The sequence below is a fragment of the Chiloscyllium plagiosum genome, chromosome 42 (assembly GCF_004010195.1).
Source record: "Chiloscyllium plagiosum isolate BGI_BamShark_2017 chromosome 42, ASM401019v2, whole genome shotgun sequence".
Classification (NCBI taxonomy): domain Eukaryota; kingdom Metazoa; phylum Chordata; class Chondrichthyes; order Orectolobiformes; family Hemiscylliidae; genus Chiloscyllium; species Chiloscyllium plagiosum.
The window spans coordinates 15,823,451-15,846,800 of record NC_057751.1 but is presented as its reverse complement, the minus strand read 5'-3'; the positions used below and the strand labels follow the sequence as shown (position 1 = coordinate 15,846,800).

Below are 23,350 nucleotides of genomic sequence, written 5' to 3'. Positions count from 1 at the left end.
ATGTCATTTTCATATTGAAATTGTTCCTGTTTCTTACGGTTACAGCAATACACAACCCTGGCTCGAATGGAGAGCAGAGAGAGCCTTATGTTCACCAGAAATGTTCACCAGAGACTCTGCCAGGACTGCAGAAGGGATTGATCGGGTTCACAAACTTTCCCCACTGGTGGGAGGTGTCGAGGACCCAGGGAACGCAACCTTGAAATCAGTGCCAGGCCGTTCAGAAGAGAAAGGGATGGCCAAAGTGCCAAGCTCCCTCCCGTGAAAAACAAGGGGATGCTATCTCAGTGAATAACTTGACATCCACGATCAGTTGAGGGTAGTAAGGGCTGTTGAGGCAAGGTGGATGCAGATAATCTGTGATCTTACTGAGTGCCAGTATGGGTGCAAGGGGCTGAATGGCCTCATTGTGTGTGTGTGTGTGTGTCCCGCTCCTATCCCTTGCCACCAGCATGCGTTGGAAGCATTTGTAGATTGCTGCATGTTTTGTTTGTGTTATGAGCACGCTTGCCTTGCCTTCCGTGACCTGGGTAGCACTCAAGCTGTTAACTTTTGCCTCGTTCAGGGAGTCACTATCCACTGTGCCACAAGACTTCAAGGGATCTTTCCTCTCCATCTGACCATGCTGTACCTCCCCAGGTATCCCTCGTTGCAGGTTGTCTTGAATGCAAAAGCGTTCTATTCCTTGACTGTGTCTGCGTGGGCTTCCTCCGGGTGCTCCGGTTTCCTCCCACAATCCAAAGGTGTGCAGGTCAGGTGATTTGGCCATGCTAAATTGCCCAAAGTGTTAGGTGCATTAGTCAGGGTTCAATATAGGGAATGGGTCTGGGTGGGTTGCTCTTCGGAGGGTCGGTGTGGACTTGTTGGGCCAAAGGGCCTGTTTCCACACTGTAGGGAATCTAATCTAAACACAGGCGAGCCCTTAAACTGAATAGAAACTGGAAATTGTGGTAAGACTTGGTGGGTCAGGGAGCATCGGTTTTGGGAGACAGGGACAGAGAGAGGAGCAGAATTAATACTTCAGGTCTGCACAAACAGCAACGTAATAGGCTTTGCGCAAAGCTAGGGTTGGAGTGAGTGGGGTTGGGTGGCGGAGGTGCCTCATTGAATAATGAGGCGCTGCTCCTCAAGCAAATGCTGAGCTTCACTGGGACACTGCAGAGAGCCAAGGACAGAGATGTCAGTGTGGAGAACAAGGGTGAGAATTGAAGTGACAGGCCACTGGAGTACTGCCTTCCGACTGAATTGGAAATGTTCTGCAAGATGCTCACCCAGTCGATGTTTAGTCTGCCCTTTTACAGTATTTTAACTGCCTTCTGACTGGGTGAGCTGACAGGCAAAGCTGGAGAGAAGAAAGCCTCTGTTGCTCTTAAATGTGTGTCCTTCCCGGGCATCAATCCTGTGGAGACCGTGTGGCTGTGACTATATCCCCTCCCTCTCCTGCTTCCCCATCTCCATTTAACATGGTTTCTTGTGTGTGTGATTCACCTTTCCTTGGGCGGGTGTGTGTGTTTGCGCCTGTTTTGCATGTATTTGTATGTACAGTACACTGTGTCGACGCGATTTGATCTGTTTCCCTCTCAGGGAAGCCAGGCCATCCAGAACAGGATGACACCATTAATGTTCCCAGATTACAGGAGATCCCACTGAGGTCTCAATCACCATCGCCAGAAAATGCCTCCGTTAGGGGAACTGCCAAGTTCGCGCAGAAAGTTTCTGATAAACCACAGGACTTCCAGGTAAACGCGGTAGTAGGATGGTGGTCAGACATGGGGATGGGGGGGGCACAAGGTTCAGGGCATATGTCAGGCCTAGGCCCAATGACCTAAGGCACTGTGCAGGTTATATCGGACCTGACTCAAGATGGGAGCAATGCAGTTGCTGCACTTCCCTTGTTTAGTCAGTTGGGAGAGAAAAAGATGAGATGGAAAGGTAAGACTTGGATTATTTAGCTGCACACAAGAGCCTTGTATCGAGGGTGTTAAATGGTGGATCAGTGGTTAGCACTGCTGCCTCACAGCGCCAGGGTCCTGGGTTCGATTTCACCTTTGGGCGACTGTCTGCATGGAGTTTGCGCATTCTCCACTGTGGGTTTCCTCCGGTTGCTCTAGTTTCCTCCCACAGCCCAAAGAAGTTGCAGGTTAGGTCGATTGGCAATGGGAATTACAGGGGTGGGATCAGTGTGAACTCGGTAGGCAGAACGGTCTGCTTCCATACTGTATGGGTTATATGATCTATGAACACCTAGTTCGTCAGCATGCCATTACACTGTTGAACAAAGAGCAAATTACTCTTTGCAGTTTTCTTGGCGAATATTCACCCTGTCAATCAGACAATCCAGTTTGGCCCATTCTGGAGTTTGATAGCAGGTTGCTACAGCTGTACAGGGAGTAGTGAGACCACATCCGGAGAACTGTGTACAGTTCGGTTCTCTTTACTGAAGAAGGAATATTGTTGCACAGAAAGAAGTCCAGAGAAGGTTCACTTGGCTGATTCCTGGAACACAGGGAGTGATCCTACCTGGTAGGGTTAGGCCTGTACCCATTGGGGTTTAAAATACAAGAGGCGATCTGATTGAAACCTGTCAGATTCTGAGGGAGGGTGACAGGCTGCATGCTGAGAGCACATTATTCCGCATGGGTGTATCTAGACCCGGTTGGGGTCGGGGTGGGGGCGGGGAGTTGGGGGGAGGTGGGTGGGGGTGGGGGGGAGCGGAGTATTTCAAAACTAGGGATCTCTGATCGAAAATGCATGGATGTGGAAGAAACATTTCCCACTGGCGGGAGAGTTGGTCACCAGAGACCAGAGGAGATGGAGTTGAGGAGAGAATGTAAGGAAATATTTCTCGCAGCGAGTTGTCACGCACTGGTTGAAAGGGCAGTGGGGGGAAACAGACTCATTCAAATCTCCGCAAAATGAATCCGTTTCATGAGGCAAAATTAAGAGAGGAAAATAAATGACATTATTGTGTGGGTACAGAGCAGGGGAGTGGGATTGGCGAGCACAAGGGGCTGACTGGCTGCCTCCTCCTTCTCTGCGATGTTTCTTTATCAGGTTCGAGTCCGGATTATTGAGGGCCGTCAGCTGCAGGGTGCCAACATCCGGCCCGTGGTGAAGGTCTACGTAGGCGACACCGTTTTCCGGACCAGAATCAAACGGGGTAACAACCCTATCTTCGACGAGGTAAGGAGATTTCCCTTGCCACTGCAGGAGCTGAGTGGCAACCACCTTGGCTGTGTAACTGGTGGCAGAGAGGGGCCAGTGTGGTGCAAACTTGCAACTGGCTCACCCCTGCACGAGACCCTTTGAAATTTGATTGAGATGGTTGTTGGCGAGTGAGGATTTAAGTACTCGGGGTAAGACAACAACAGGACTGTCAAGCTGTTGCAAACTGGAAAGGTTTATTGAGTCTAACTGCTGCAGGGTTTTCCAAGTAATGTCTGAACAGCCTTCCCTGTCTCAGTCACGGAGAACAAATTTGAATGGATTTGACTTGGAGTTTTCTTCCTCTGATTCCTTAAACCCCTGTCTCTGCTGGATTCCATACCTGTATGGGCTTCTCCGAACCTGTGTAGAGGTAGGCCATCTTGTTGGTGCATTCCCTCTCCCTGGAGTGAGTGTGGTTCAAGGCAACACAAAAATTGGACGTGTAGTGGATGGTGTGGAGGAGACCTCCAAAGTGATGTCGATGGTATGGTGAGGAGGGCAGGAAAGTGGCAGATCGAGTTCAGCTCATAGGTGTGAGGTGATGCATTTGTGAGAGAGAGAGGTCAAACAGTAAAAGGGGATACACGATAAATGGCAATGTGAGGGATGGTGAACATTGGTGAGGCCACTTTTGGAGTACTGCATTCAATACTGGTCTCCCTGCGATAGAAAAGATGTTTGACTTGAAAGGGTTCAGAAAAGATTTACAAAAGATTGGAGGGTTTGAGCCGTAGGGAGAGGCTGAATAGGTTGGGGCTCTTTTGGGGTGAGCTGATAGAGGTTTGTAAAATGATGAGGGGTATGGATAGGGTGCATAGCCAAGGTCTTTTCCCCAGGGTAAAGGAACTCAAAAACCAGAGTGTTGTAGGTGAGAAGGAAAAGATTTGAAAGGGACCTGAGGGGCAACATTTTCACGCAGAGGGTGGTGCGTGTATGGAATGAGCTGCCAGAGGAAGTGGTGGAGGCTGGTACAATGGCAGCATTAAATGGATGGGAATGTGAATAGGAAGGGTTTGGAGGGATATGGTCCAAACGCTGGCATTTGGAATGAGATCAGTTTAGGAACCCTGGTTGTTACGGATGAGTTGTATCTAAGGGTCTGTTTCCGCTGTATAACTCTATGACTTCCTTTCTGCTATCCAAAACAATTAATTTGCCCCATGTTTTAGAAATCTTTTGAGCCAGTTGACCAGTTGGAAAGGATATGTCCTTGATTTTCAATGTACCCTGGGCCTCTGACATTAACTCCTAATCTATTGCATTCCGAAACAAAAAGCTTCACCCACATCCAGTCATTTTCTCAATGAAGACTACTTCCAGCCAGGTAGGTACAGCTTCATACAGCTACAGCCACATACGCAAGCAACGATTACTAACTGTCCCTTCGACTGTCAGTTGCAGTGTTCGGATTTGTACACATGCAGAAATTGAAGACCCGGTTTGATTTTTGTGTGAAGCCATGATCATCAACTGACAGGACAGGCTTGAGTGGCACCTCCTGTTCCCATACGAGTAGGTGAGCGACCAACTCAAGAGCTCGGCCAAGTCATCGATCTCCCAGCTGGGGAAGGAGGTTGGGAGCTAAAGCTTATTGCGGTGCCCTGGTCTAGTGGGCAGGAAATGATTCCTCCAGATCTCTTGTGGAGTTGTGCGTGCCAGAAGTGAGTGAATAACAGACTCCCAAACCCCTGGGTAGTCCAAGAAAAGGCTCAAGCTTTGAACGTATTTTCCTAATTTTTTCCGGAGAAAGGATCCCTGTGCGTGAATGTGTGTTACCTCTGACAAACTCGAATGAGTCACGTTACCAGCTCAATCCATTATGTGACGTTGGTTGTTCATGCAGCTGTTGGCACACTTAAGGATTGTTAAGCAAGTGACTCCCAGTCATGGAAACAGAGAGTTCTTGAGTATTAGTGACTGTGAACTAACTATTGTGAAGTGAAAGGTGACCAACCTTGGTCAGTTTGCAATAACCATTTTTAACTCAAGAGCATTATGTGGCAAGATAGACCATTTGGGAGTTGGGACAAGTCAGGGGAAGGTCCAACACACCTTAATTGAATAGTTTATCAAGAAAAAAACAATATTTATCAGACTGTATTATTGTACTTTTAATTACAATTTCTCAAACCATCTCTTCACTGGGCTCTTTAGTAAACAGCTTTAAAATTCTAAGTAAACAGTTTCAAATGTACACCAGCTATCCACTTTTGATATGGGCTTCTGAGGATTCGTTACACCCTGACCTGACCTCTGTACTGAAGCTGTTGTCTGAAAAGATTGGGAAAACCTGTTCAAGAAAGCTGGGAAAGGCTTTTCCTTGGTCTTTGAGGATTGGCTGATGTTTCAGGATCTGCAGTTGTCGATTTTGAGCTTCCTGTCTCGTCTCAGGCCAGTTCTGGTCTCGGGGTCACCTGACTGAGGTGGTCTCTTTGAGTCTGGTCAGTTTGATGACACTCATCACAAGGTACAAGGAGCTGGAGATGCTGTGTAGCTCGGCTGTCGGTCAGAGACGCTGTCTTGAGGGTCGAGATTAGAGTGGTGCTGGAAAAGCACAGCAGGTCAGGCCGCACCCAAGGAGCAGGAAAATCAACGCTTCGGGCAAAAGCCTTTGCCCGAAGCATTGATTTTCCTTCTTCTCGGTTGCTGCCTGACCTGCTGTGCTATTCCAGCGCCACTCTAATCTCGACTCTGATTTCCAGCATCTGCAGTACCCACTTCTGCCCAACGGTCTTGAGGGTGTCAAAGCAGAGCAAAGTGGATCTCCAGATTGTCCTCTTCACACCTCTTCACACCTTCTCGGCAATTCTGTGGCTTGTGTCCAATACTGTCCAATCAGGCGGGGGCAGGAAGATCCAATGAGGTGATTAATTTCAGTACCTTGAGGTCACAGAACATGGTTTTGAACCTTCAGCTGTTCCTTGTCGCGTTTTTGCCTACTGAGGTGGGTGCCACAAGTCTGGGTAACATGAATCTAACAAAGCAGGTTGATTGGAGGTGGAAAGAATGATTCATTCTGAAACAGTGTGGCCGTTAGCACCTCATCAGGTAGGACCAGGCCTATCTGGTTTTGACGGGAAGTTGACTCTCCAAGGCTTGGCTTGTCTGTTCCAGCTCCACTTGTTCACAAATAGCAGAGTCCGGCTAGGTGTAAACCTGGCTCCCGCATTTCCAGCTTTTATCCGTGCTCATGAAAATAATATCAATATTTCTCGAGCAACCCTGGAGGTCGTGGATTACTTGACCACATTGGATTACTTCCCCAGTCAGTGTACACGTTGGAATTCATATTACTCCCTGGGCCTTATCAGTAATCTTGTAAACTCATGGAATGCGGGCATTGCTGGACGGCCAGCATTTATTATCCACCCTTAGGAATGTGCTGGTGAGTTGCCTTCTTGAACTACTGCAGTCCGTGCGGTGGGGGTGCACCCACAGTGCCATTAAGGAGGGAGTTCCCAGGATTTTGACCCAATGCCAGTGAAGGAATGTTGCTCTATTTCCCAGTCAGGATGATGAGTGGCGTGGAGGGGAATTTGTAGGTGGCGGTGCCCCATGTACCTGCTGTCCTTATCCTTTGAGATAGAAACTGTTGTTTTAGAAGGTGCTTTCAAAGGAGCCTAGGTACATTGCTGCAGTACATCTTCTGGGTGGTACACATTGCTGCTGCTGCGTATCAGTAGTGGAGAGAGAGATGTTTGTGAATGTGGTGCAAATCAAACAGGCTGCTTTTGTCCTGGATGGTCTCAAGCCTCTTGAGTGTTGTTGGAGCTGCACTTACCTGGAAATGTGGGAAGTATTCCATCACACTCCTGACTTGTGCCTTATTGTTATGAAGATGTGGGTGAACTACACCTTTTGAGAGAGTAAAAGATACCAGTGACAGCACCAAGTGTTCTCAATGAGACACGATGTAACTTGTGCTCCAGCGACTGGAGTAGCTGGCTGCCTGGAAATGACAAAACAGATTCGAATTAGGCCAATCAGTTTAAATTATACCCCGAAAAATACTAAATTCCAAACAACTTTGAATTGAGTATATTGACAATCTTTAAAGCCAATGACACAATCCGATGCTTTGGGGGGTCTAAGACTGGGGAAAATTGAACAGTTGGGAGGAGAACTGTCACCAGACCAACAGGTGTAGACTGAGAGTCAGAACTGTCTGAGAGGTACCTGTCTCGAGAAGGAGTTTGCACAGAGAAAAACCTCAACACTGATCTGGAGAGCCAATCTACTGACGAAGATAAAGAGAAGATTCAACTGCTGGTTGGTGTTAAAATTTGAATTTTCCTGTAAATCTTAATTGGGAGTTTTATCAAATGAGTAGGAAAGGTAACAGATAGGTTAGAGAAAGGAGGTGTAAATAGTTGTCAGTTAATTATTCTCTGTTATACTTTAAGAAATAAAGTTGTTAATTTTTACTTTAGTTCTTGGCCTCTTGAATTTTCACAGATTACTGCATGGGTTAAATCTTTACTGTGTTGCTGGTTTAAATTAAGGGTTTCCCCTGTGTTGTAAGACTTATGGATGGTGGGGATAGGCTTTGGGGAATCAGAGGTGAATTACTTGCTGCAGGATTTCCAGCCTGTAACCAAAGTATTTATATGGCTGGCCCAGTTCAGCTATTGGTCAATAGTAACTTGCAGGATGTTGATAATGGAGTATTCATTGATGGTAATGCCATTGAATGATAAAGAGTGATGGTCAGATTCTATCATGTTGGAGATGGTCATTTCCTGGCACTTACCACTGGTTCCTTACCATTGGTCATCCCAAACTTAATTGTTGTTCAGGGTATTGCTGCAAATTGACATGGACTGATAGAGTATCTGAGGAGTTGCGAATGGTGCTGAACATTTCCAAACATTCTCACTTCTGACCTGTGACGCGAAGGTGATTGAATAAGCAGCTGAAGATGGTTGGGCTGAGGACACAACGCTGAGGAACTTGGCGTTTCTCCATGGCATGGCCTTGGCCAATCAGCATCCTTCGTCCTGCACCATAAGTAGTTGTGATGGTTTGAAATTTGGCCTTCTTGCATTTGTCCTACTGAGCGCAGGATGGACAGTTTTGTTCACATGTCCAGCTTTGTGTAGTTTCAAGTTGTCCCCTGCAAGATAAATAATGCTGCTTTTCTGTTTGACAGCTTTTCTTCCAGAATTTTCATAAACCCCCAAGTGAGGTTTTCAACACACTTATACACCTGCAGGTAGGTTAACAGATTTTAAATTGCTCTCAAGTCAAGAGTCGAAAAGAATTGTTGGATTTGCAGCTCAGAATCATGCCATGTGCTGGTCTGTAACAGCACGCCAGCTTCCTGTCACTGTGCGTCAGTATAATCCATTTGATGGGTGTGATTGTGTCTTCCCCCACACCAATGCATGGTATCCTGACCCCAGTGTGTTCCTCACTCAGCCCCATTAAGTCGAGCTAGTGAATGTCTGGTGGGGGTCAGCCTATCTGTTCTGCAAACAGATCTCTCTGCTGGCTGATGTAACTCCATCCAAACCCTGGGCTCGGGACAAACTGAATTCCCACTTCTGCCCGTTGGTCAGGCCCGGAGGGGATTGACCAGAATGGTTCCAGGGGAGGAGGGATTTTAGTGACAGTGTTGGGTTGGAGGAGCTGGGACTGTCCTCCTGTAGATTGAGAGGGAATTTGGACAAGATTATCACAGGTTCCAGGTAAGGCAGGCAAAAAGGAGCTGGTCCAATCAGCTGACAATTCCAGGACTAGTGGGGGCACACAAGGTTTAAGGTTCTGGGCAAGAGATACTGAGGGGCACATGTGAGGAAGATCTTGTTTCTTTAGTGAGTCGTAATGAGCTGGATCTCCCTGCCTGTGAAGGCAGTAGAAGTGGAGACAGGGAATGATTTCAGAAGGGAATTGGACAGACACTTGGGGGTAATAAACTCACAGGGCTGTAATGCAAAAGCACAGGGAGAGGAGAGATTGCTGAACATACAGCATGGACTCGATAGGCTGAATGGCCTTTCTCCATGACAGAATTGCACCATGATCACTATCTATTGAAGCTTCCTCATGGAAGCAGGGTTCAGAGACTTGTAAACCTGGCTGTTGACTGATACTAAATTCAGTGGTTGGTCCTGAGTTAAAAGGAAGGTTTGATTTCAGCAGGGTTTCCATCCCAAGTTGGCCTACCCGCAGACTTCCTGCCTGGCTTTGTGGGGAAAGGATCAACACTGGGATGAGAGATCAGAAAATGGTCGCTGTGTGCTGTCTCCCATTTGCTTAAAATGAAACTGGGATTTGAAAAGGGGAGGTGGAGCAAACCTGTTTTCTCTGGTGTGACAATCCACAGCCAGACTGTGTGAGCTTGAAATTCTTCTTACACTTGATGATGACAGTCTTCCTTAAAAGGATCATGAAGACTTTCCAGTGTACAGGGAAATGTTGAGATGCAGGTCTCAATGAATGGTGGATGGGATTAATCTCCTAGTTGATATTTCAGACCTGGCACCGGGAAAACAGGCCAAATGGCCTCTTGCACTGTAAACTGTATGACTTGTATTGTCCAGAGAAGGCATCACAGTTCTGTACTGTAATGTCAGGATGAATTGTAACTCAATCTCGTGTAGAAATCAATGAAAAAGGTAAAATCTAGACTGCCTGTTTGTCTGCAACCCTCGCTTCTGTCTTACTGTTTTGAATTCCCGTGTCCGCATTGAATTACTTGGGGTGTGTCTTCAAGCTTTTCACTCAGAGGTAGGGACAATACCAGTGTGCCATGGGACACCTTAGTGTTTGTGTTTATAATGGGAGTGACCTGTATAAACTTGTCATGCTGTAACCACATCTCTTGGCCAGCGATGGCGCTGTGTTGCACTTCTCAGCCGGTCTTGAACTGTGGAGAAACCTGTATGTTCCAAAACAAGTGCAGGTGCTGGAAATCCAAAACATTGGCAGCAATAGCTGGAGAAACTCAGCAGGTCTGGCAGCATCCGTGGAGAGAAGGCAGAGTCAACCTTCCAAAGAAGGACCACTGGACCCAATATGTTGACTCTGCTTTCTCTCTCCACAGACTGCTGCTCGATCCGCTGAGCTTCTCCAGCTGTTTCTGACTTGTATCGTCCAAACTCACTGCCTTTGTTTTTGTGCATTCTCCTGTGAGTCGTAATTAACGTAAAATCAAAATGTCCTCAATGGAAAAGAAAGATGGGGCTTGCAGGTTTGAAATGTTGACTGAATTAAGTGTGCCCTTATTGGTCAAATTCTACCATGCATTGGACATCTGGGATTCCCCATGTGGTACCCCCAGGGCACTCAGCAATGTTTTGTGCGACCGATACAGAGCCGGGTATCGCCAGTTCTTTAGCTTTCAGAGTGGTAGCTGCCTCTTACCCTCATGGATCACTCCCTGTCTTTCTTTTTGCAGGTATTAAATTCGCACTCACTTCGAGCTGATTCCATGATCGGTGTATTCAAGGTGAGTTTTTCCATGCCGACTTGAGGCCTCACACATTTCAGGTACACGACAGATTTTTGTAATAAAGCAGCTTTGCTTTTGGACTGCCTGGTAAAACTGCTCAACGTATCATGAGGCGTGTCTTCATTGCTACCCTGGGTCACAATGCACGAGGAATCTCGTAGGTTTGGGAGAAATATGGGGAACAGGTCGAGGATGTGACCAATTGGTCATGTAGTCAAAAATGTGATGGACCAAATGGTCCCCATTCTGTCATATTCTCCAAAGCTGCTTTGTAAGGTGTCGTGTCAAGCTCTTGGGGGATGTACCAACAACGCTGGAAGAAACCCTCCAGTCTTGTGAGTAGTGCCAATACATCTGGACCAGAAGTTCCAGGTTCAAGACCCATCAAGGAAAGTGTGTGCAGAATATGCTCAACCAATTGGAACACTGACTGGCAAATCCTTCCAGTGCACGTCGGTGATAGTTGGGAGTGATTTCTGATCAATTGACATTGGAGCCTCTGCCATCACTTTGCGCAAAGATCCATGCTGTCACAGCAACTGGGACTTACTGAGTGAACTGTAGTACACACCCCTCTCTCCAGGGTGATCTCTGCTCCATGCACAGAATGATTCGTCTTGTGTTTGTGTCTGTGTTCATCGACAATCCACATCTCTTAGATCTGACCTCGATCTGCACTTGGTTCACAGTTCTCTAAGGTTCAGTGTCACAGCCTTTGATGTTACTACATGGGAGCATCAAGTTTGCGCTCGCTTCCATCGCTCTACTCTGAAGTATGTGTTCAATACATGATGGATGATATAAATCATATGTCTCTTCATATGAAAATACGTAGCCCTTAACCCGTGGGGATATTAGAAAGAGATTCACACAATAAGGGGACATGGGTAGCAAAAAAAATGTTTAATGTAGGCAACCCTGACAGAACCTTGCCTGCAACAATGTCCCGTAAACAGTTAAAAGCACTGAAGACAGGTTGGGGATGGCTGCAAGATTCACCTGATTTGAGCATGCTTTTAATCTTCTCTTTCGTCTTTGCCGTTTTTTAAAATTTGGTTGCACTTGGTTCATTTTCAACATTGCAACTCCAGCTCCAGCTGTTAGGGCTTTGAGAGAGAACTGTTCATAGAGTGAGAGAGTCAGAGAGTCCCCACAGCACGTAGACAGGCCCTTTGGCCCAAACTGGTCCGTGCCGACCAAAACGTCTGTCCACGCTAACCCCATTTCCCTGCACTTGGCCCATATCCTTCTAATCCTTTCCTATCCCTGTATTTGTCCAAATGCTTTTTAAATGTTATTAATGTGCCCGCCTCAACCACTTCGGCTGGCAGCTCATTCCATATGCGTACCACCCTGTGGTCGGCACGGTGGCCCAGTGGTTAGCACTGCTGCCTCACAGCGCCTGTAGACCCGGGTTCAATTCCCGACTCAGGCGACTGACTGTGTGGAGTTTGCACATTCTCCCCGTGTCTGCGTGGGTTTCCTCCGGGTGCTCCGGTTTCCTCCCACAGTCCAAAGATGTGCGGGTCAGGTGAATTGGCCATGCTAAATTGCCCGTAGTGTTAGGTTAAAGGGGTAAAGGTAGGGGTATGGGTGGGTTGCGCTTCGGCGGGTCGGTGTGGACTTGTTGGGCCGAAGGGCCTGTTTCCACACTGTAAGTAATCTAATCTAAAACCCTCTGTGTAAAAATGTTGCCCCTCAGGTTCCCTTTTATTCTCTCCCCTCTAACCTTAAACTGATGTCCTCTAGTCCTCGATTCTCCAACCCTGGGAAAAAGACTGAGTGCGTTCACCCTAGCCATGCTTCCCATGTTCTTATACACCTCTATAAGATTCCCCCTTCCCCTCAGTCTCCTACACTCTAAACAAAAAAGTCCTAATTGTCCAACCTCTCCCTATAATTCAGACCTTGGAGTCCAGGCAACATCCTTGTAAATTTCTTCTGCACTCTTTTCAGTTGATTAACATCCTTCCTGTAGCAAGGTGACCAACACTGAATACAATACTCCAAGTGCGGCCTCACCAACATCCTGTCTAATTGCAAGATAACTTCCCAACGTCTATACTCTGTGCCCTGACTGATGAGGGCCAGTGTGCTAAAAGCCTTCTTCACTGCCCTGTCTACCTGGGACTCCACTTTCAGAGAACCGTGCACCTGAACTCCAAGGACCTTCTGTTCCACTAGATTCGTTAAGACCCTACCTTTCACCATGAAACTCCAGCCTTGATTTGACTTTCCAAACTGCAAGACCTCACGCTTATCTGTATTAAATGCCATTTGCCATTTCTCGGCCCACTTCCCCAGCTGATCAAGGGCTTGCTGCAGTTTCTGATAAACTTCCTCACTGTCCACGATACCACCTATTTGAGTGTCATCAGCAAACTTACTAATCACTGCCTTGTACATTCTCAAACATTGATATAGATAACAAACAGTAATGGGTCCAGCACCACTCCACGAGTCACAAGCCTCCAGTCTGACAAGCGTCCTTCCACTATTACAATCCCATCAAGTCAACTGTGTATCCAATTTTCCAGCTCCCCTTGGATTCAATGTGATGTAACCTTCCACAGCAGCCTACCATATGGAACCTTATCAAAGACCTTACTGAAATCCATATAGTCTACGTCTACTGCCCTGCCCTCCCCTCATCAACCTTCCTGGCCACCTCATCAAACAATTCATAACAAATTTGTGAGGCATGATCTCCCACGCGCAAAGCCATGCTGACTAATCCTAATCAAACTCTGTCTTTCCAAATGCATGTGCATCTTATCTCTCAGAATCATCTCAAGTAATTTACCGACCAGGTTAGCTTACTGGTATGTAGTTCCCAGGCTTTTATTTGCAGCGCTTCTTGAATAATAGTACAACATTAATTACCTTCCAGTTTTCTGGGACTATACCCATGGCTAACGATGATGCAAAAATATCAGCAAGGGTCCCTGCAGTTTCTTCTCTCGCCTCTTGCAGGACCAGGATATGTATCCACCTTTGTACATTCTAATACATCCAACACCACCTCCAATGTGACATGGAGTGTCCCCAATATGTCACCACTAACTTCCCCAAATTCCCATGTCTTTCTCCATGATAAACACAGAGGACAAATATTCCTGTTGTGGTTCTGTTCGCCGAGCTGGGAATTTGTATTGCAGACATTTCGTCCCCTGTCTGGGTGACATCCTCAGTGCTTGGGAGCCTCCTGTGAAGCGCTTCTGTGATGTTTCCTCCGGCATTTGTAGTGGTTTGAATCTGCCGCTTCCGGTTGTCAGTTCCAGCTGTCCTTTGCAGGAGGCTCCCAAGCACCGAGGATGTCACCTTGACAGGGGAGGAAACGTCTGCAACACAAATTCCCAGCTCGGCGAACAGAACCACAACAACGAGCACTTGAGCTACAAATCTTCTCACAAACTTTGAACAAATATTCCTTGAAAACCTCACAACCATCTCTTGCAGTTCTAAGCACACACGTCCCCTTTGGTCCTTGAGGGGTCCTGTTCTCTCTCTAGTTATTCTTTTTCCTTTAATATACTTAAAGTGCCTCTTTGGATTCACCCTAATCTTCTCAGCCAATGCTTTCTTGTGCCCCCCTTACGTCCTCTTGATTTCCTTCTTTAGTAAACTCCTGTATTCCCTGTTTAACTCCAGGGATTCCCTTGATCCCAGCTGCCTGTCCCTGATCCACGCCTCCTTTTTTCTGGTCAAAACATGTCTTGTCAACCAGGGTTCCCAATTTCTGCCAACCTCACAGGAACACATAGACCTTGAACTCGAGCCATCTCACTTTTAAAGGTCTCCCACTTGCTGGAGGTCCTGTTGCCTGCAAACAAACTGCTCCAATCAACCCCTGCACGCTCCTGTCTAATTCCATCACAATTCACCTTGCCCCAAATTAGGACTTGAATGTGTGGACCAGTTTTGTCCCTCTCTATTACTATTTTAATAAATAAATTGCCAGACCAAGGAGCTACCTGGGTAATGCTACAGTCTCCTCTAAGTGGAAGTCGCGAGATAGCTGAGTAAAAACTTACTTCATGATTTAGGAAGAGTTTCTTTAAATTGTACATTATCATCCCTTACAGCTGGATATCGGCTCTGTCTATGATCTTCCAGGTATGTAATGTTACCTTCATTCTGGGCAATGTAAACGCTCCATAGTGTCAGAGGGAGACTTATGACTATGTGAGGCTAAGAGGATTTAAATTCTAAGGACAAGTTTCACTGTCTTGGCTTGAAGATTAAGGGGTTGATTAATGTGAGGGAAGGTTGAGCAAGTTGTTACATGCACTGCAAGGGAGCATCAATCTTGCACTCTCTTCCATCTCTCAATTTGGACCCACAAGAGTGCGTGTCGTTATGTAATGGCTGCACTTAAAAGTTATCTCCCTTCAGAGAAACGTGTATGGTCCTTTATAGGTGGCTAAGGTTTTTTAATATAAGTAAACCTCTGTAAACAGTATTGAAGAAAGGTTGGGGGCGCAGGTGGGGCGGTGCAAGATCGCGTCCACAAACACCCACTTCCTCCATCACCAACGCTCAGCAGCAGCAGTGTGTACCATCCACATGATGCACTGTGGCAACTCACCAAATTTCCTAAGATGACAACTTCCAAACCCATGATCTCGACCATCTGGAAGGACAAGGGCAGCAGATAGATGGGGACCCCAATCTCTGCAGGTTCCCCTCTGAGTCACTCGCCGTTCCAAGTTGGAAGTATATTGGCCATTCCTTCAGCATCACTGGGTCGCAATCCTGGATTTCCCTCCCAAAGGGTATTGAGGGTCTCCCTACAACATGTGGACTGTCGCGGTTCGAGAAGGCAGCTTGCTACACCATCTCAAGGACAACAAGGTGATGTCCTCACCCTGTATAGGAATTTTTGTCAAATGCAAATTTGCATTTAGAGCGATGAGGTGTATGATCTTATTGAAACATTAAATATTCTGAGAGGGCTTTTCTAGGGTCATTGAGATGGAGGTGAGGATGAATTTGCTGTCTTTGGATATCTCTTTTCCCCAGGGAACAGTGGTGGCTAGGTCATTGAATGTATTCACAGCTGAGTTGGACAGATTTTTGGGTACCACTGAAGAGAAGGGGAAATGGGGGCAGACAGGAAAATGGAAAGGTGCGATCATGTTGGATGGCAGATAGACAGGCCCCATAGCATGCTCCTGCTCCTGTCTATTCTGCGGAGATTCAAGGTGTATGATGGATTTGAGAGGCTGCAGAGGGAGAGAACCTGTTTGCTCTGGAGTCCAGACCAAGGGAGCAAAACCTTAATGTTAGAGCCAGGCTCTTCAGGCGTGAGGACAGAATTGAAATCTGGAACTGCTCTCCAAAATTCCTTCGAGGCAGGAGGTCAGTTAAAAACTTTCAACCTGAGAGAAAGTCTTCTTAATCGGAGATGGGCATCAAACTCAAGAGGAACCAAGATGGGTCAAAGTAGTTTAGATTCGGATGTGAGGAATAAATAGAGGTCTTTAAAACTACAGAGGGGTTTGATAGGTTAGAAGTCGGGAAGGTGATAAAGGGGAGAGGCTGTAAAAGTTAGGGGGTGTAAAATTAACATGCTAACCAAGCAGGGAAAAAAGTGAGGATTGCAGATGGTGGAGATCAGAGTGGAGAGTGTGGTGCTGGAAAAGCACAGCAGGTCAGGCAGCATCCGAGGAGCAGGAGAGTCCACGTTTCAGCATTCCTGATGAAGTGCTTATGCCCGAAACGTCGATTCTCCTGCTCCTCAGATGCTGCCTGACCTGCTGCGCTTTTCCAGCACCACACCTTCGTCTCACCAAGAAGGGATTCAGTTAAACTTGGGACACGTGGAGTGGCTGAGGGGAATAGCAGCGATTCAGTTAAAGTGAATCACAGGAGAATTAAGAATTGTTAGAGCTCAGGAGGAAGCCATTCGGCCCATTGAATCTGCATTTCAAATGTGCATTGTTACCTCCTGCCAATTTCCTGCGTTCTCCCCTCCCCCACCCCCATACCCTTATGCATTATTTCTATCCAGATAATCCTCCAATGCCCTCTTGACGTCTCAATTGATTCTGTCTACACTGCATTTCCGGGTAAATTCCAAACTACTCGGTGTGTAAAAAAAACTTGTCTGACATTTGCTTCTTTTGCAAAAGCACTCAAAAGCATTGCCCTCTCGACCTTGTTCCTTCTACGGGTGGGAATGATTTCTCCCTCTCAATCCAGCACCCTCGTCATTTTGAATGCTTTATCAGATCCCCTCTTTGTCTTCTTCTCTCCCAAGGAGAATACTCCAAACTTCTTCAGTCTGTCCTCATAACCAAAATTCTCCATCCCTGGAACTGTTCTGGGGAAATTGCTTCTGCAATCTCTTCAGTGCCTTCACAGCTTCCCTGTAGTGTGGTGCCTCGAGCCATAGTAGTCCAGCTGAGGTCTGACAAGTACCAGTTCAACATCACCTCCCTGCTCTTGTACTCTGTGGCCCTGTTAATAAAGCTGAGGACACTATAGGCTTCATTAATTGCTCTGTTTACTCTCCTGCCTCCTTTGATAATCTGTGCACATGTACCCCCAAGTCCCTCTGCCGTTGCTTCCCCTTTCGAATTGGACCCCCTACTTTAGACCTATCTTTTGATTGTCTTCCTCCCCAAATGCGTCATCTCAAACTTGGCTGCATTGCAGCCGGATAAAGTTGTGGGGGAGAAAGGGACCGAACGCGTTGAGGCTCCTGTGGGCCAGCACTGACCAGTTGGGTTCCCCTACTGTTTGAGCTCTTTGTAACAGTGCTGCGGTGGTGTTCTGTCACAGATCACGCAGTGTTACGAAAGTGGTTACTCCTGTACGAGCCAGATGATGTGCAGTCCATGGCCAAAGGCTACCTGAAAGTCAGCATCATCATCCTGACAGCGGGGGACGAAGCACCGGTGAGCACAACCACACTTTCCTGGTCGTATGGGATCTGTTCCTTTTGAGTACGTTCTTGCCCGGAAAGCACCAGTTTTCACCAGTTTTCTCATTTCCCCTCCCCCCAGCCTGTCTCAGTCAAATCCATCAAATTCAGCACCGCCTTCCTAACCTGCAATCTTCTTCCCGACCTCTCCGCCCCCACCCCAGTCTGACCTATCACCCTCACCTTGACCTCTTTCCACCTATCACATTTCCGACGCCCCTCCCCCAAGTCCCTCCTCCCTATCTTTTATCTTAGCCTGCTGGACAAACTGTCCTCATTCCTGAAGAAGGGCTAATGCCCGAAACGTCGATTCTCCTGTTCCCTGGATGCTGCCTGACCTGCTGCGCTTTTCCAGCAACACATTTCCATCTCGGAAAGCACTCTGGCAAGTCGGGGATTGCAAAATATTCCTGCTGTGTGGAACGTCACTCTTTGAACATTGATTCCAGTTGTGGGATGGAGGGAGGGTGGGAGAAAGGGATGATGTTGTTATTGCAGGGGTGTACCACTTTGATAACCATGTGCATTTGTCCACCTGTGGGGGAGTGGCGTAACACTCCATCAAGGGGTACAGGATGAATCCTTTGCTGCCTTCGGGTTCCTGAATTCACCCTTACTCATCCCTGAACTTGCACACACAAACACTCCTTTTTCCCCCACCACGCCTCTCCCCTGGACCATCGGGCGTAGCTAACCGTGTCTGGTCCAGGATTGGCCCTCAGATACTCAGTCCCGCAGCACTGAGATTGGCAAAGGGGGTCACAAGAGGCATTGGAGATGGGTCACGGTGTACTTTCAAGAATGAAACGGACAGATTTTTTAATCAGTGAGGGGGATCTACGTTTCTGGGGAAAAGACCAGAAAGTGGGATTACCAGGTCAGTTGTGATCTCGTTAAATGGCAGAGCAGACTCGATGGGCCGAGTGGTCTACTTCTGCTCCTGTGTCTTGTGGCCTGTGTGTAGGAGGGAAGGAGCACTCATATGGCTGGTGGTGGGGATGTTCCATTTACAAACGCAAGAGTGAACTCAGTTGCACCCAGCTGGTCGAGAGAAGGAGGGTGTTGGAAGAGCATAGTGTGATTAACCCCCCCCACCCCCTGCTCAGGTTTCAGAGAAAAACCGCTATGGAGATGATGGCTTTAGTGTGGAAACCTGACCTGGAGAGTTAGAAACAAGGGGTTAGTTGGAGGAGCATGTTCAAAGACCTTAGGAGAGCAGGAGAGGTTGGATATAAAAGTGGATGTTTGCAAGGACAGGTTGGACCTTTTGAGGCTTCTGGGATATTGATGATGATTTTGACAGAAGAGCGGGCAAGTGGCTGGAGTTGGGAATAATTTGTCATGCCATCTAAGGCAGGAGCCAAGAAGGGAAAATGGCTACCAAGTGGTTCAGGGGAAAGGAAAATGGGGGCCACATAGTTCAGGGGAAGAGAGAATGGGGGCCACATGGTTCAGGGGAAGGGAAAGTGGTGAGCACTTGTTCAGGGAAAGGAAAATGGTGGGCACATGGCCCAAGGGAAGGGGAAAATGGCAGCCACGTGGTTCAGGGGAAGTGAAAATGGCGGCCACGTGGTTCAGGGGAAGTGAAAATGGCGGCCACGTCGTTCAGGGGAAGGGAAGATGACAAGCACGTCGTTCAGGGACATGGAAAATGGCGGCCATGTGGTTCAGGAGAGGGAGGTTGGCCTTGAGGACAGGGAGGGAGAGCATAGCGGTACCTAGAAGCAGTGGGAACTTCACAGGATCAATTGGGCAGTCGGGCGTGTTTCTTGTGATGGAGAGTGTCTTTAGAGAAATGGTCAGAATGTGATACAATCAAGAATTGGATCAGGACAATGGTTTCATGAGTGTTGGTGAGGAGATGGTGAACGGACGGTCAAAGACTCAGAGAGCCAGGAAGTAAAAATGTGGAACTGTGGCCGAGACTTTGTTCACTTGTAAACGTTACTTTACAGCAAGACACATTGCATATCTAGCACCAACTGAATACATTAACAGTCTGTTGAGATTGAGGTATGGTTGGTGGTGCTGTTCTCAGAGACTTGGGGGTGAATGTAGAAGGAAGTGATGTGGAAGGGGAGTGTGGAGTTTGGAGACAATGCGAGTGAACTGAAACTCCTTCAGTCACTCCCTGGTTGTCACTACAGCATTGAAGGAGATAGACTCATAGAATCACACAGCACAGGAACAGGCTCTTTGGCCCAACTTGTCCATGCTGACCATGTTCCCAAATTAAACTAGTCCCACCAACCTGCATTTGGCAAGTGTCTCTCCCAACATTTCTTATTCATGTATTTAGCTAAACGTCTTTTAAACATTGTAACTGTACCCGATTCCACCGCTTCCCCGGATGTTCATTCCACACACGAGCCACTGACTGTGTTAAAAATAATTGCCCCTTGTGTCCTTTTTAAATTTTTCTCCTCTCACTTTAAAAATATGCCCCCTAGTCTTGAAAATCCCCCCCACGAGGGAAAGAAAACACATCACCGTTTATGTTATCTCTCACCCTCATGACCATATAAACCTTTGTAAGGTCACCCTTCAATCTCCCACGCTCCAGTGAAAAAAGTCCCAATCTCTTCAGCCTCTCCTCATAACTCTCACCCTCCAGTCCTGGCAACATCCTGGTAAATCTCTTCTGAACCCCCTCCGATTAAATAATATCCTTATGGTAAGGATTATTTGATAATGATAAGGAAAAAAAGGTGATTGGTTGTAATTATGAATGGAAGTTTGCGAGCATGGAGGTGAATGCTTTCCTTTTCATTGCTGGGAATTTTTTGGTAAATGAGAAGGCACCAAAGAAATGCTTTTGTTGTTGTTGTAATTGAAATCCCTTTGCTGTACCAGATAGACAAGAGAGGGACAAATGAAGAGGATGATGTTGAGAGTAACCTACTGCAGCCAGCAGGCATCCTTTCCCGATGGGTCACCTTTGAGGTGAAGATCTATCGAGCGGAGGACATCTCGCACAGTACGTCACAGAAACACCGAGAAGCATTGCTTTGACGCGAGTGCTTGGTTTTGAGAGTATGAGCGCATCCTGGCTGAGTTTTACAGCATCCCCTCCACAGCCATTGGCTCCCCCCTGTCCCCTCCCTGTTTTTATTCATTTACGAGGATGTGGGTCTTGCACTTACTGCCTGTTTCTCGTCGTGAGTTTGAGGGTTTGAAAGAGATGATCACATTGTTGTGGGTGTGACACCAAGTGTAGGTCGAGTGGCGTAAGGACCTCGTGTACCTTCAGAACAGCAGTGAGCCTAAGAAGTAAGCCCGCTCGGCCCATCGGGTCCACATGCTGATGGCCATTTCAACGCCACTTACCGGCACTCTCCCCTTGATTCCTTGCGAGATTAAGAATTTATCAATCTCTGCCTTGAAGACGTTTAACGTCCCGGCCTCCACTGCACTCCGTGGCAATTGCACAGACCCACCACTCTCAGGCTGAAGACATGTTTCCTCATTTCCGTTCTGAATTGACCCCCTCTAATTCTAAGGCTGTGCCCACCGATCCAAGTATCCCCGCCTGAAGGAAACAGTTCCCTAATGTCCAACCTTTCTGAGCCATGCACTATCTTGTAAGTTTCTATTAGATCTCCCCTCAATCTTCTGAACTCGAATGAATACAATCCCAGGGTCCTCAGCCGCTCATTGCATGTTAGGCCTACCATTCTAGGGATCATCCGTGTGAATCTCCGCTGGACACGCTCCAGTGCCAGTATGTCCTTCCTGAGGTGAGGGGTCCAAAACTGGGACACAGTATTCCAAATGGGGCCTAACCAGAGCTTTATAAAATCTCAGTAGCACGTCACTGCTTTTACACTCCAATCCTCTTGAACCTGGTGGGGCTTTACAACAATTGCTAAGACTGTAGGCCATAACTGAGGTTAGCCTTCGATTCCAGATTCTTGTTCTTTTGGTTCAGTTTCATTCCATTAGTTGCTGTGTATTTATGACAATCAACACTGATTATCTACGGTCGCCAATACTGATACAAATTATTTTTTCCACATTTATTATGGAAATGTAAATCCCACCACCTGATGTGGAAGGATTTGAACCCATGTCTCTGGGGCCTTACTCTGAGCCCCTCCTGAACGATGTACCACTGCAGCTCCATGTGTCAGGTGTCCTCTCCGTGTCCTCTGTGTTGTTTGGGGTCTCCATACAGATCCCCAGGTGCCTGTGCCTGAGTGCAACTCTGTGTGTGTCACGGGGCAGCCTGACTCCTGGAGGAGTGGATTGTGACAGCCCCTCTCCTTCCTGTCCCGCCGACAGGTTTCACGCAGCTCCCATTTTTGTTCTCAGTGAAGGCAGACGAAACTACCGAAGCCGGGAGCACACCCACTTGTGCGATGCCAGTCTCCGGGGCTATGGACAAGACAGGGAGAGGTAGGAGGAGGTTGACTCTGAGCACCACAATGTCACATGTGACCAAGGAAATGGAGAGGGACAGTGCAGGCACAAACACTCAGTGGCTGAAGCACTTACCGTCTTCCTTAATTTCCAGTGTCCAAAGGGCTGATGTCGAACTTGAAGCACGTGTTCGGGGGAGACAGGGATAAGGAAGGTGTCGACTCATTTCTGGAAGTTAGTTTCGCCGGCAGAAAGGTGAGCCGCGCGCAACCCTTCGTGGTGGGCCACCCAGTGGTGCACTGGCTTTGGACAGTGAGCTGCAGGGGTCAGGAGAGAGTGGAGTTGGAATCCTCCTGCGCCGCCCCAGTTTTTCTGAAGGGTGAGGGAGTATCTGAGTAGGGGAGAGTGTCCCAGGACAGCAAATTGGAGGTTCCATGATTCAATCCCAGGCTGGAGACCAGGACAGCTTCTGATGCCCATTTCCTGTTATTGCCCCTCAGAAGGTGACGGTGAGCTGTCTGTGGCGTTCGTTGACTCAGTGGGTAGCTCTTTTTCTCTCTGAGTGGCGGGGCTCCAGGTTTCCGTCCTGCCCCTTGAGTATGAACATCCAGGCTGAGAGCACCGAGGGAGTGCTGCACTGCGTGAGGTGCTGGCTTTTTGACGAGACCTTAAACTGAGTTTAAACATCTGCCCGCTCAGATGAACAATTGTGAAATAATCCTGTGGAAGTATTTTGTATAAGAACAGGTGTATTCTTCCTGGAGTTCAAGATGAGGATCAAGGGTTAAGGGGAGAAAGTGGGAGAATGGGATTGAGAAACTTATCAGCCATGATTGAATGGCAGAGCAGACTCGATGGGCCGAATGGCCTAATTTCTGCTCCTGTGTCTTATGGTCTTATGTTACTTATCCTTCAGTTGGCATCACAAAAAAATCTGATTGGTTGTCATCATGAAATCGTAGAATTTGACAATACAGAAGGAGGCTATTTGAGCTACAGGGAGAGGTTGAATAGGCTGGGGCTGTTTTCCCTGGAGGCCGTGGGTGACCTTATTGAGGTTTATAAAATCATGAGGGGCATGGAGAGGATAAATAGACAAAGTCTTCTCCCTGGGGTGGGGGAGTCCAGAACTAGAGGGGCATAGGTTTAGGGTGAGAGGGGAAAGATATAAAAGAGACCGAAGGGGCAACTTTTCCATGCAGAGAGTGATGCGTGTATGGACTGAGCTGCCAGAGGATGTGGTGGAGGCTGGTACAATGACAGCATTTAAAAGGCATCTGGATGGGGACATGAATAGGAAGGGTTTGGAGGGATATGGTGCAAGTGGGACTAGATTGGGCTGGGATATCTGGTCGGCATGGATGAGTTGGACCGAAGGGTCTATTTCTGTCTGTACATCTCTG

At 47.5% G+C, this 23,350-nt stretch overlaps 1 protein-coding gene across 1 annotated transcript in view; it reads left to right on the top strand.

Annotated features, from left to right (window-relative positions):
• The window catches only part of LOC122542980 (myoferlin-like), a gene marked incomplete at its 5' end in the record, with an annotated part of 121,844 nt that overhangs the window by 8,253 nt on the left and 90,241 nt on the right, over positions 1-23,350 (top strand). Inside the window, 8 exons of the mRNA XM_043681124.1 lie at positions 1,585-1,739; positions 3,055-3,183; positions 8,357-8,419; positions 10,607-10,657; positions 14,746-14,776; positions 17,447-17,562; positions 20,442-20,565; positions 22,102-22,342. Coding sequence (XP_043537059.1) covers positions 1,585-1,739; positions 3,055-3,183; positions 8,357-8,419; positions 10,607-10,657; positions 14,746-14,776; positions 17,447-17,562; positions 20,442-20,565; positions 22,102-22,342 — 910 coding nt within the window. The remainder of the gene's footprint in view (positions 1-1,584; positions 1,740-3,054; positions 3,184-8,356; positions 8,420-10,606; positions 10,658-14,745; positions 14,777-17,446; positions 17,563-20,441; positions 20,566-22,101; positions 22,343-23,350) is intronic.